The 12,314-nt window shown below is 44.6% G+C and overlaps 1 protein-coding gene and 1 long non-coding RNA gene across 12 annotated transcripts in view; one reads left to right on the top strand and one right to left on the bottom strand.

Annotated features, from left to right (window-relative positions):
- LOC150044898 (uncharacterized) overlaps nt 1-10,783 on the top strand; it is a 37,478-nt gene extending 26,695 nt beyond the window's left edge. For 2 of the 5 annotated variants that reach the window (XR_016532948.1, XR_016532946.1), the window contains 4 exons: nt 865-1,020; nt 1,887-2,053; nt 6,795-6,936; nt 9,567-9,976. This is a non-coding gene — a long non-coding RNA (uncharacterized LOC150044898). Of the gene's footprint in view, nt 1-864; nt 1,021-1,886; nt 2,054-6,794; nt 6,937-9,566; nt 9,981-10,598 lie in introns of those variants that run through there. The other 3 variants (XR_016532947.1, XR_016532949.1, XR_016532950.1) reach the window with 3 other exon arrangements.
- Chfr (checkpoint with forkhead and ring finger domains) overlaps nt 1-12,314 on the bottom strand; it is a 40,572-nt gene that overhangs the window by 21,730 nt on the left and 6,528 nt on the right. For 2 of the 7 annotated variants that reach the window (XM_090320103.1, XM_090320104.1), the window contains exons 1-6: nt 11,223-11,507; nt 6,741-6,840; nt 4,977-5,086; nt 2,206-2,265; nt 1,908-2,093; nt 844-1,011 (exon numbers count right to left, since the gene is read on the bottom strand). In XM_090320103.1, coding sequence (XP_090176229.1) covers nt 844-1,011; nt 1,908-2,093; nt 2,206-2,265; nt 4,977-5,086; nt 6,741-6,840; nt 11,223-11,355 — 757 coding nt within the window. In that variant the 5' untranslated portion in view covers nt 11,356-11,507. Of the gene's footprint in view, nt 1-843; nt 1,012-1,907; nt 2,094-2,205; nt 2,266-4,976; nt 5,087-6,740; nt 6,841-11,222; nt 11,508-11,820; nt 12,139-12,314 lie in introns of those variants that run through there. The other 5 variants (XM_090320105.1, XM_090320106.1, XM_090320109.1 and 2 more) reach the window with 4 other exon arrangements.

Below are 12,314 nucleotides of genomic sequence, written 5' to 3'. Positions count from 1 at the left end.
TGCATACCAGGCAAGTACCCTAGCATTAAACCATATTCCAAGCCCCTCTGTCACTCTTACCTCCGATTAAGCAACAAAAAAGCTGGAAGAAGAAATATAGCTTAGGTGGAGAACACCAGCCTTAAGCAAAAAAAAAAAAAAAAAAAAAAAAAACCTAAATCAAAGTGCAAGATTCTGCTTTCAACTCTCAGTATAATCACGCACATGCGCATGCACACACACAGGCACACAAGCAACAACCACCATAAAATGGCATGACGCAGTATAGCATGGCACAGCACAGCACAGTACAGCACAGGCCCCACCATGGGGAAATTAACTTGTAACTCATAACTTAGATTTTTCATACTATTTCACATCTAACAAGGTTTTGTTTTTGTTTTGTTTTTGCTTGAACTCAGGGCCTGAACACTGTCTTTGGGTTTTCTCAAGGGTAGTGATCTTAGTGATCTGTCACTTGAGTCACAGCACCACTTCCAGCTTTTTCTATGTATGTGATACCAAGGAATCTAACCCGGGTCTTCATGCATGCTAGACAGGCACTCTACCACTAGGCCAAACTCCTGGCCCCCCACCTTTTTTTCTTTTTTTTTTTTTTTTGACAGTCCTAGGGCTTACTCAGAACCAGGGCACCGTCCTTGGACACTTTTTTACATAAGGCTAGCACTTTGTCACTTGAGCCACAGCACCACTTCCGGCTTTTTCTGTATATATGGTACCGAGGAATCAAACCTACGTCTTCATGCATGCTAAGCGAGTACTCTACCAGTAAGCTACACTCCTGGCTCATACTCAGAATGTATACTCAAGATGCCAAAAAATGCAAACTGGCAAGACTCTAACCTCCTTTTATCTTCTTTTTAGCAGGCTCCAAATTCTCCTGGTCCTGGGATTCCAACAAGGGAAAGAGTACTCCTTCTCTATTTGGGACGGCTGGAACAAGGTTGTAGAGGTGGTCACTCGCCAAAGCTGGCCCATGTCCTTTTGTGGAGATACCTACATCCCCAGACCCTGTGAGAGGTGATAAACAAGAAGGGAGAGAATATACCAAGAAAGTATCACTAATTTAAATCAAATGAGTTTGAAATCCCAAATATCATAACTTAAGAACTGCACATAGCATTGCTTATATAAGCTGTGCATATGTGTGGGAGGTGTATGGGATATATTTATTTCTTGTTTGTCTGGTTCTAAGTTCCTTAGAGGTGTAGTATATTATGTCTGCTGTCATCCTGCTTTTTTCTCTTTATATGACTATTGCGTATGTCCTTGGTATGTATTGTCATTTCTGGTGATGGTGTATTAAAATGTGGCCTTTCTTGGTCTAATAAAAAAAATCACCTCAATTTGTAGAAGGTATTTTTAATTATGAAGAAAAAGAAGAATCATCATCATCATCATCACATATGGGATAGATACTAGTGTGGCTCATGCCTGTAATCTGAGCTACTCAGGAGGCTGAGATCTGAGGATCACAGTTCAAAGCCAGCCTATGCACTCTAGACCATGAGACTTTTATCTCCAATTAACCTCAAGAAAATGGGAAGTGGGGCTGTGGTTCCAGAGGTAGGACAGTAGCCTTGAGCTGAAGAAATCAGGGACAACACCCAGGCCCAAATGTAGGGGGATAGCCTTGAGCTGAAGAGCTCAGGAACGGTACCCAAGCCTGAGTTCAAGCCCCAAGACGACAAAAAAATAAAATAAAAAAAAGAAATAAATAAACTAAGGCCCTTAATCTTTACCATTTTCGGGATGGAATACATTATTATTTACTAGTACAGAACTCTTATTAATGATAACCTATAGTGGTCTTCTGTCTCTGTGACAATACAGGTAATGATTAAGGAGTAAAAATATAACTGCAATTGTCATTTCCGTCACACTAGAGCTAGAAGAATGGTCTTTACCTATGGAAATCAGCTCTGTGGAAGAGGTAGAGGCCATGGCGAAGAGGTCTGATGTTGACGTTGATGGCTGTGGTTCCTCCATGCACACCTGAACGGCAGGCAACAATGGCGTAACCGGGGAGTCATCACCCAACCCTGGAGCTGAGGTATCTTTGGTCACATGGTATACATTTTCTTTATTGGCTTCTGCAAGCACAAAAGGAACACAAAAGGAGCTCAGGAAAATACTGCATGGATCTGAAAGTTGTTTCTAGTATTCAACAACCCTTCACATTATCTTTGCTACAAATTCACTCACCAAAAGATTCTTGAGCAATGCCTTGCTTTTCACTTAAAGATTCATAGAGGTATGCCACATCTGAAAGGAAATTAATCAAATAAATAATGGTAGCCATATAAAAAAGCAGTATCTAAGACGTGCTGGTGGCTCATACCTGTAATCCTATTCAGGAAGCTGAGATCTGTGGATCATGGTTCAAAGCTAGCCTGAGCAGGAAAATCTGAGACTTTCTTTTTCTTTCTTTTTTTTGGGGGGGAAGGGGGTGTCTGGTCCTAGTGCTTTAACTCTGTCCCTGAGTTTTTCATTCAAGGCTAGCACTCTACCACTGAGTTTACTGGAGATAAGAGTCTCACAGACTTTCCTCCCTGGACTGGTTTTGAACTGTGATCCTCTGATCATAGCCTCCTGAGTAGTTGGGATACAGGTGTGAGCCACCAGCATGGGCTCAGTGAGACTCATACCCAATTAAGTACCAAAAAAGCCAGAAACAGGGCTGTGGATTAAGTGGTAGGGCAGTAGCCTTGAGTGGAAAAAGCTCAAGGACAATACCTAAACCCTGAGCTCAAGCTCCAGGACTGGAACGCATCTGTGCATTACACACACACACACACACACACACACACACACACACACACGAGCAATACTCATTTCTGTTCTCTTCTTTCTAGTCACATCATACCAAATCTGTTTCTCTTCACTTAGCATCTACTAACAACATCTACTGATTTAAGAGATTCTAACAAAATTGGCCCATTCCTTTTTTTTTTTTGCTGGTCCTGGGGTTTGATATCAGGGTCTGAGCACTGTCCCTGAGCTTTTGTGCTCAATGCTAACGTACTACCACTCTGAGCCATAGCTCCATTTCTCATGGACCTTCTTGCCTAGCATGGCTTTGAACTATAACCTTCAACTCTCATCCTCTTACATAGCTAAGATCATAGGCCATGAGCCATTGGCACCCAGCAATGACCCTTTCTTATAAACTTAAAACTATGCATATTTCAGAGGAAAAAAAGGCCCCGAGGGCAGACTAAGGTAAAGAATCTCACGCCTTGCTTATAATTACTAGCCACTGAAAAGAGGAACAGATACAAGATTCCCATGGGGGCAGGAAATATGGCTTAGTGGTAAAGTACTTCTCTAACGTACATGAAGCCCTGGGTTTGATTCCTCAGTATGATACAAACAGAAAAGCTAAGCCGGATATGATGGCTCACACCTGTAATACTAGCTACTCAGGAGGTTGAGATCTGAGGATGGTGGTTCAAAGCCAGCCTGGGCACTGAAGTCCATGAGACTCTTACCTCCAATTAAACCACTTGAAAACCAGAAGTGGAGCTGTGGCTCCCAGGGTAGGGTGGTAGCCTGGAGCTGAGGAGCTCAGGGACAACACCCAGGCCCAGAGTTCAAGCCCCACAACAGACAAAAAAAAAAAACACACAGAAAAGCTGAAAGTGGTCCTGTGGCTCAAATTGTAGAGGGTAGAGTGCTAGGCTTCAGCAAAAGAAGCTCAGGGGCAGTGCTCAGGTTGGGTTCAAGCCCCAGGACTGGCAAAAAAAAAAAAATCCTCTGTATGTTAATTGCCTGGTTTTATGTTGAATATGACCTAAGTAATATTTGTCCACCCCTTCCTTTTCCTTACCAAGAAGACACTTGTGGTAGTCTTTAAATATTTCAAAGTGACTTTTCAAAGGATTTCCGTGACTCGTGTCCTTGGCTCCCACAAACACAAACACAGCTTCTTGTCTACTCTAACCTTGGCTGACTCTTGTCAAGTCTTCAAAAGCAGAACCACCATTAGTTGTAGGCCTATATTCCTGTGCTTTATTCCTACAGCTACAATTCTACTTTTGCAACCTCCTCCACCCCTCCACCCCATTTTTTTTTTTTTTTTTTTTTTGCCAATACTAGGCGCTTGAAGGCAGGGCCTCAGCACTGTCCTTGGACACTTTTTTGCTCAAGGCTAGCACTCTGCCATTTGAGCCACAGCACTACTTCTGGCTTTTTCTGTGTATGTGGCTCTGGGGAATTGAACCCAAGGATTCGTGTGTGCTAGGCAAGCACACTACCATTAGGCCACGCTCCCAGGCCCCTCCTTTTTTTTGGGGGGGGGGGCAGTCCTAGGGCTTGAACTTAGGGTTTGGGCACAGTCCCTGAGCTTCTTTTGCTCAAGGCTAGCACTCTACCACTTGAGCCACAATGTTTATGTGGTACTGAGAAATGGAACCCAGGCCTTCATGCATGCTAGGCAGGCATTCTACCACTAAACCATATTCCTACTTTCTTACCACCCATTTTGAGATATAATACCCACAACCAAAGTGTAGTATTCTTTAAGAAAGGCTCTAAATACACTCAACACTCAGTTTTCAATTGTTTACACCAAAAATTTACACAAACAATTATATTGCCAGGTGCCTATAATCCTAGCTACTCAGGAGGCTAGAATCTGAGGATCACAGTTCAAAGCCAGCCCTGGCACAAAAGTTCATGAGACTCTACGGACTTATCTCCAATTAACCACCAGAAAAAGAGAAGTGGCACAGTGACTCAAGGCATAGGGTGGTAGCCTTGAGCTGAAAAGCTCAGGGACAGCGCCCAGGCCCAGAGTTCAAGCCCCATGACCAAAGGGGGGAAAAAAAGTGTATTAAGGTCAGGAATGCAACCAACCCTAACTTCCCTATAGGAAATATCTGTTGAAACAGATTTTCATTCTGAAGATGTTTGTCAGTTTGATCTGATCTTTAGCATCTGGGCATGTGTCTAACCCCAGTGAGTTTTCCTCTTACTGTGTTCCGGCTCATTCTTCCTGTATACTAAATAGATGACATCCCCAGACTGTAGAGGACAAGTTTGTTTTTTAACAACCTTCAGCTTATTGATTACTGTTCCATTGGTACTGTAAAAAAAGAAAAAGACAAATTACATTACTCAAAATAACTAGGATTATTAAATTTTTCTACCACCGTGAGGAAATTTGCTCAGTATTATCATGGTGAAAATAGTTATAGAGGAGCCAGGAGTTTGGCTTAATGGTAGAGTGTTTGCCTAGTATGCAAACCCAGGTTCGATTCCTTGGTAACACATACATAAAAAAAAAGCTGGAAGTGGTACTTTGGCTCAAGTGGTAAAGCTCTAGCCTTGAGAAAAACCCAAGGACAGTGCTCAGGCCCTAAGTTAAAGCCCTGGGACTGGAAAGCAAGCAAGCAAATAGTCATATACCATCTGACAATGCTCATGAGAAAAATCTTGCTGGCCATTCCCTTACTAACACCCTAACTACCCACACCAAGTGTTTTATTATTTTTACTTCTCTAATGCAGATTCTCTTCCAAATGTGCCTTCTGTGAATCCTGGGTGCTGCCTTAGCAGCAGCAGTACACTTTAATTCCCAGCCTCTGCAGAGCTGTACTTAGAGCTGTCCATAGCTCTGCTCCCTCCAACAATCATGACTGCAGCCAGTGCATACCTCAAATAAATCCTGCTCCCCTTAAGGAATAGCAAAATAAATGCTGGGCTAACAACTGGAAGACGCCAGGACACCTGTGCTCTGTGCTCTAAAGGTGTAGTCTGGTTTTGACAGTGACCACACTGATGGATGGGGAGGTCATGGCACATGGACTAGACCTGGGTTTTTGGAATGTGGGAAGAAAAACAGCAAGTGCTTTCTTCAGAAGGATATTTAAGTACAGATATCTAAGTTACATGATGGGCAGAGAGCACAGTACACTGAACACATAAAATCTGGTTTTAGGATCAAGACCAGGTTTTTACATATGCTACACCAGCCATCTACCATTAAGCTGTATTCCTAGCTTTGGCTTTCCACCTTTTCTGTATTACCTTGGTAATTCAGAAAATTTATCAATAATAATTTTAAGCCAGATACTAGTGGCTCACACCTGTAATCTGAGCTACTAATGAGGCTGAGATCTGGGGATCCTGGTTTGAAGCCAAGGAGTCTGTGAGCTTCTTATCTGTACTTATCCACCAAACAGCTGTAAATAGAGTGACAGTCAAGTAGTAAGAGCACCATCTTTGAGCAATAAAAGCTAAGGGACAGTGCCTAAGCCCTGAATTCCACCCCCACTACCAGTACACACAAAGGTTGTTTTGTTCTGTTTTTTTTGTTTTTTTGTTTTTTGCCAGGTTTGGTGGAATGTGAATAATTCTGGCATTCAGGGAATTGAGGCCAGAGGAGCGCAAGTTCAGGGCCAGTCTGGGCTATATAATGAGACTGTCTCAAAAAATTAGTTTTGCTTGTTTTGTTTTTTATTTAGTAGAAAGAAATCAATGTTGATTATATTTTCAGGAATCTGAGTTTCAATACCTTTTAGGTCTCATTTGTTGAGTCATGTTTGATTTAATTTGAACACTAGAGCCATATGTACCAAAGCATCACATAAGATTCCATAATGGAAACCAGAAGATTCATCTTGACGCCTTGAGAACCTAAGCTCCACATGAGAGAGCTAGCTGATGCTACTGTAATGAAGCAATACTGTCAGAATACTAAGCTACAGAGGAAACAGAAAAGATCAGAAAGTACTCACCTGGTGTCTTCCAGCATCACCTGACCAGACTTTTCATCTACTAAAATTTTACAGTGATCTCCAGACACAAGTTTATTGCTGGGGAATGAGAGGTCACAGCCTATAACACAAAAGACAGAGTGTACTAGACATGACTTTGGGTTCTGTGGCCATGACTATCTCTGCTTTATCAACATGTGGGACCCACTACACACACGTAACTAAAACAGCACTTAAATACTTTTGTATTAACCCAAAGTTAGGGGCAAGGGTCATGTCCACAACCCTCTTAAACCTGGTCACCTGGAACATATTCCATCATATTAACACTTCTTCATTTATGACATCCATACACCTATAGCTTTGCCTGATAAACATACCATGTACTTTAAAAAAAAAGGCAGGGAGTTTGACCTAGTGGTAAGAGTGCTTGCCTACCATGCACAAAGACCCAGGTTCAATTCCTTGGAAAAAGCTGGAAGTGGTGCTGTGGCTCCAGTGGTAGAGCTCTAGCCTTGAGAAAGCCCAAGGACAGGGCAGGGAGTTTGGCCTAGTGGTAGAATGCTTGCCTAGCATGCACAAAGACCGGGTTCAATTCCTCGGTACCACATACATAGAAAAAAGCCAGAAGTGGTGCGGAGGCTCAAGTGGTAGAGCTCTAGCCTTGAGAAAGTCCAAGGACAGTGCTCAGGCCCTGAGCTCAAGCCCAGGACTGGCAAAAAAAAAGAAAGAAAGAAACCTAAGAGGCTTAAATAACTTACTATCCTCATTCCTTTTCAATATAACCTTAGGTTCCATAATTCATTGCAAAACTAAGGAAATATGTCATCAACTATATGAAATGGGCAAGATATCAAAGGTACATGTACAAGAAAATATAAAATAGGAAAAGGAACTCATAACTAACTCATTAACTTGATTAAACGAAAAGGATATAATCTCCAAATACTTAATACTTTCTCTTTAAATCAAAAGCACAAAAGCTTTTAGATACTTTTAAATATACAATAGACTTATAGTAGTTTATGATAACACAAATACTGGAAGAATAACAAGCAAATGAAAAATGAAAATTTTACGTTGGGTCCCAGTGGCTTACATCTGTAACCCTAGCTACTCAGGAGGCTGAGATCTGAAGATCACCATTCAAAGCCAGCCTAGGCAGGAAAGTGTATGAGACTGTTACCTCCAGTGAACCACCAGAAAACTGGGAGTGGTGCTTGAACCAAAGCTCAGGGACAGTGCCCAGGCTGAGTTCAAGCCCCACAATCAACCCCTTCTCCCCCCCTCCCCCCCCCCCCGCAAAAAAAGGAGGAAATACTCCACTAGTAAGCAGCACTCATATGGTAAACCGTCACAAAGCGTGCACATATGCGCATGCATGTCCACACATAAGGGAAAATGTCTCACATGAAACCACTACTTTATCTTGCTTTGGCCTGAACCTTGATTCCAGACTGCCTTGTATCATTGAGTCAGAAGACTCAATATTGTTTTTATCCCCCATTCAGCCAAGGCATTTGTTGGCAGGTCAGGGGCCATCCCCTCTTTTTCTTCTACCCAGGAGAATCACTCTGTAAGACAGCAAAGTCCAGAAACGTGCTAACTCAGAGGCCCTTGGGTATGTATAGTTTATTCTAATTGGTATCCTGGCTCTCAAGCTGGCTTAGGTAGGTGGCAGACTTGCTCCAGTTGCTACTTGATGCTTATGACCTCTGAAACTCCTTCTCTGCCAGAATGTCAGCACACTTGCTGTTGTCATTGCCAAGCTGGGCTTACATGATACTCATCAATGTGTGATCAGTACCAATTCAGTTCCACAGTGGATCTCCATCTTGCCTGTGTTTCTAGGGAAGCTTTTATACTGAGTTCAACTGAAACTCCATCTCAAGGCCCTAAAGGGTACATTGAAACATGCTCATCTGGAATTGCTGCCCAGTTCACTCACTTGGTCTAGCTGAGGAGCCAAATGACATCTTTCCCGTTATTCTCTCATGACCTCATTCTGGCTTATTTGGCTAAACTGATGCCTATAGGCCACTGATTTCCTACTTTTCCTTTTCTTCCTCCTCTTTTTTTTAGGGGGGGGGCAGTACTGGGATTGTCAGGGCCTGGGCACTGTCTCTGAGCGTCTTTTACTCAAGTTTAGCACTCTACCACATGAGCCACTGTGCCACTTCCAGCTTTTTCTGTTTATGTGGTACTGAGGAATCAAACCCAGGGCTTCACGCATGTCACTTTACCACTGAAACACATTCTCAGTCCTCATTTTTTTTCTGCTGGTCCTAGGGCATGAACTCAGATCCTGGCACTATACCTGAACTTCTTTTGCTCAGGCTAGTACTCTACCACTTGAGCCATGGCTCTATTTATGGCTTTTTTGTAGTTTATTGGAGATAAGTCTCATACTGCAATCCTCAGATCTCAGTCTCCTGAGTAGCTAGGATTACAAGTGTGAGCCACTAGTACACAGCTGTTTTGTTCTATTTGAAGTAGGCCAGCTCCTACAGTAGGCTGCTTCTCCGGGTTGGTCATGGCCTGGCTACTGATATTAGCCTCCATGCTCAGAAGCTGGCCCTGGTATATTCTATCTCAAAATGTAATCAAAAGCCACCTGCAGCTAGACAGGTACTGTCCATATTCAGCATAAGCTTCACATTGGTAGCTCCAAAAATCTTGTCCCACTGATCCTCAATGGTGTTAGAGTAGTGACTGTAGTAACAGAAGATTCTGGCCATAGATGTTCACCTTCAGTTAGAACTAGTCTGCTTCTGGGCATGAATCTTGTAGAGTAGAATGCCAGTTAGTGAGAATCTGCATGGTGACACTGTGCTTGCCTGTCAATAGCCTGTTGGATACAAATACCCAAATAACTACTACCACCAACAATTCTGAGAGGATGAGAATATGAAGACCCAGAGGACACAGACATGCTTCAACCTTTCTAGGCCCCCAAGGAGAAAGAAGAAAAACTGAATTCTTAAACACTGCTGGTGAGAATGGCACATCAGTACAACTACTTTCAAAAACAGTTCATCATCTTATCAAGTTAAATATACACTTGACAAATACCCTAAGAATTCCACTTCTAGGTATTTAGGTAAGATAAATAAATGTGTCTACAATAAAGATCTGAAAACATTAATGCTTATAGTACATTGACTTTTTTTTTTTTGCCAGTCCTGGATAATTTCCTTGACATTTCTTAAGGCAGCACTCTAATACTTGGGCCCCATTACCATTTCTGGTTTTTGAGTAGTTAACTGGAGATAAGAGTCTCACAGGGAATTCCCTGCCCGGGGTTGGCTTCAAACTGGGATCCTCAGATCTCAGCCTGAATAGCTAGGATTACAGGAGTGAGCCAACAGCACCCAGCTTGATCTTTTACCATTGTTTATATTTAGTTGAAAAAAGAAACAACCAACAAACTTGGTAGCAAGATTTATTCAGTTTTCTGCTTTCCCTGAAACAGATGTGCTGTAAAGAGAAAAACTAATGACAAGATTTTTGCTTCTACATAGCAGTCTTTCTTATCCCCCCCTTTTTTTAAAGTACAGAGCCATATTGATAACATTAATTTTCAGACAAATGAAATGCCTTTGGTGACCTAACTACAGCATGTCTCTGTAGAAAAGCAAAAAGGAAGTTAAATTACCATACTCTAGATTTTGCTAAACGCTAAGTATGGAGGGTGAAGGCACTTTCTCTCATTGGTTGTGTGAATTTTTTCTAGTCCTTAGCTTCTCAGATTCATTAAGTAAGTATGCTACAAGCTGGAACTTAAGAGATCCTTTGAAACGTAAACAACTACGGGTACAAATTACCATTGTGTTAGCTTCAGTCTTAAGTTTGGTATATTCTGTTTTTATTTGTCTTAAGGTATATCTATCCATCTAACTATCTGCTGATATCCAGAGTTTGAAATCATATCGTCACACTTGCTCCACTGAAACTTCACACATGCCTCCAGTCTGTCTCAAGGCATTTTCTAAATGCTCCCTTTTGTTTGTTCTTTGACTCAGCAAGCTGTTTAAGAGGGATGCATAATTCCTAAATAAATGGATTTTTCCAGGTTTTCTTTAACCAATTGATTTCTAATTTCTTTCTGCTTTCGTTAGAGGAAACAAAAAACCCGGCATAGCAATGAATATGAGCTCACATTCTAACGGACAGTTAATAACACTACTTTACAAAGTTGTGATTCGGACTAAGTGATCTGAATGAAGAGCTCAGACAAGGGTCCCGGCCAACAACAAAGTGAAGGGCAGGTCCTACCTGGAAGGCACACTGCATCCCTGCCGGAGGCCCGCACGCCCGGCGGCTCTGGTCCTGTCCCCACCTCTGTCTGGCGCCCTCAGTCTCCTACCCAATTCCTAGGTCTCGGCTCCTGGTTCGTCTTTCGACGGAGTCCTGGGTCCCAACCAGCCCGCTGCGCCCCAGCCCACGGCGCCGGCCGCCGGCCGGTCTTCGCCCCCGCGCCTGGCCCCGGCCCCGGCCCCGTACCTCTCCTCCGCCCGAGCGTCCACTCGCGCTTACACAGGAGGACGTGCGGCTCGCCCTCCTCGGCGCCGAGGCGCAGCAGCCGCCCCCAGGGCCGCGTCCGCGGCGGCCGCTCGCCGTCCCCGGGCCGCTCCATAGGAGGCGCGTCGCCGAGACCCGGAAACGACGGCCGGGGGACGACGGTCCGACCCGGGGAGCCGCAGAGATCGGCGCCGCCGCCCCTCGGCCGCCGCCCGCCCGCGCACCCCCCGCCACGCGCCGACCCCGGAACCGGCCGCGCCAGCGCCACCGCCGCTGTCATCAGACATCGCGGGTCCCCAGCTGATCCGCAGGCGGGGCCGAGCGGCGCGTCCGACAATTGGCTGGCGGAGACGCCAGCGAGCGCGGCGGCTAGAGAGGCGCCGGGAACTTCCGTCCAGCGGGAGGGTCGGCGGGCGAATGGAGCGTGCGCAGACGAAAACCTGAAGGCGAAAGCCTGAGGGCAAGGCCGCCGTCTTTGATTCTGGTGGGGATGGCGGAAGTGCCTGTGGTCAGCGCCATATTATGTGGTACTGAAGGGAGAGAGCAATTTCTAGATTGATTTCGAAAGGCCCTTACTTACTTTTTTGGTCGGGTATTTGAACTCTGGGCCTGGGCGCCGCCCCTGAGCTCTTCAGCTCAAGGCTACCGCCCTACCCCTTGAGACAGTCCGACTTCCCCCTTTCTAGTCATTAATTGGAGATGACTCTCCGTCTTTTGTGCCCGGGCTGGCTTTGAACCGCGGTCCTTAGATCTCAGCCTCCTGAGGAGTTAGGATGACAGGTATAAGTCTCTGCGTCCGGCAGAGACAGAAAAGCCTGGTAAACTACGCTACAGTTTTAATGTTTTCTTTTTGAACACTGAGGCTTGATCTAGGCGCCGTTCGCCTCCCAGGCCCGCTCCACACTCGAGCGAGTCACTCCACTAGCTGCTCAGCGATTCCCTCGCCCCAGCCTCTGGTTCCAGTTTGTGCCTGGGGATGAGGGGAGGGCACGCTGCAAGACTCTTTTGCGCCGGCGCATGACGCACTTCCGCCTGCGCCGCCCGAGCAGAAGGGCACGCCGGATGAGCTGTTTC

This window comes from Megascapheus bottae, chromosome 28, assembly GCF_031878675.1.
Source record: "Megascapheus bottae isolate mThoBot1 chromosome 28, mThoBot2.hap1, whole genome shotgun sequence".
In the NCBI taxonomy this organism is placed as follows: Eukaryota; Metazoa; Chordata; class Mammalia; order Rodentia; family Geomyidae; genus Megascapheus; species Megascapheus bottae.
The sequence above is the reverse complement of the archived record's forward strand: the minus strand, read 5'-3'. Positions and strand labels throughout refer to the sequence as shown.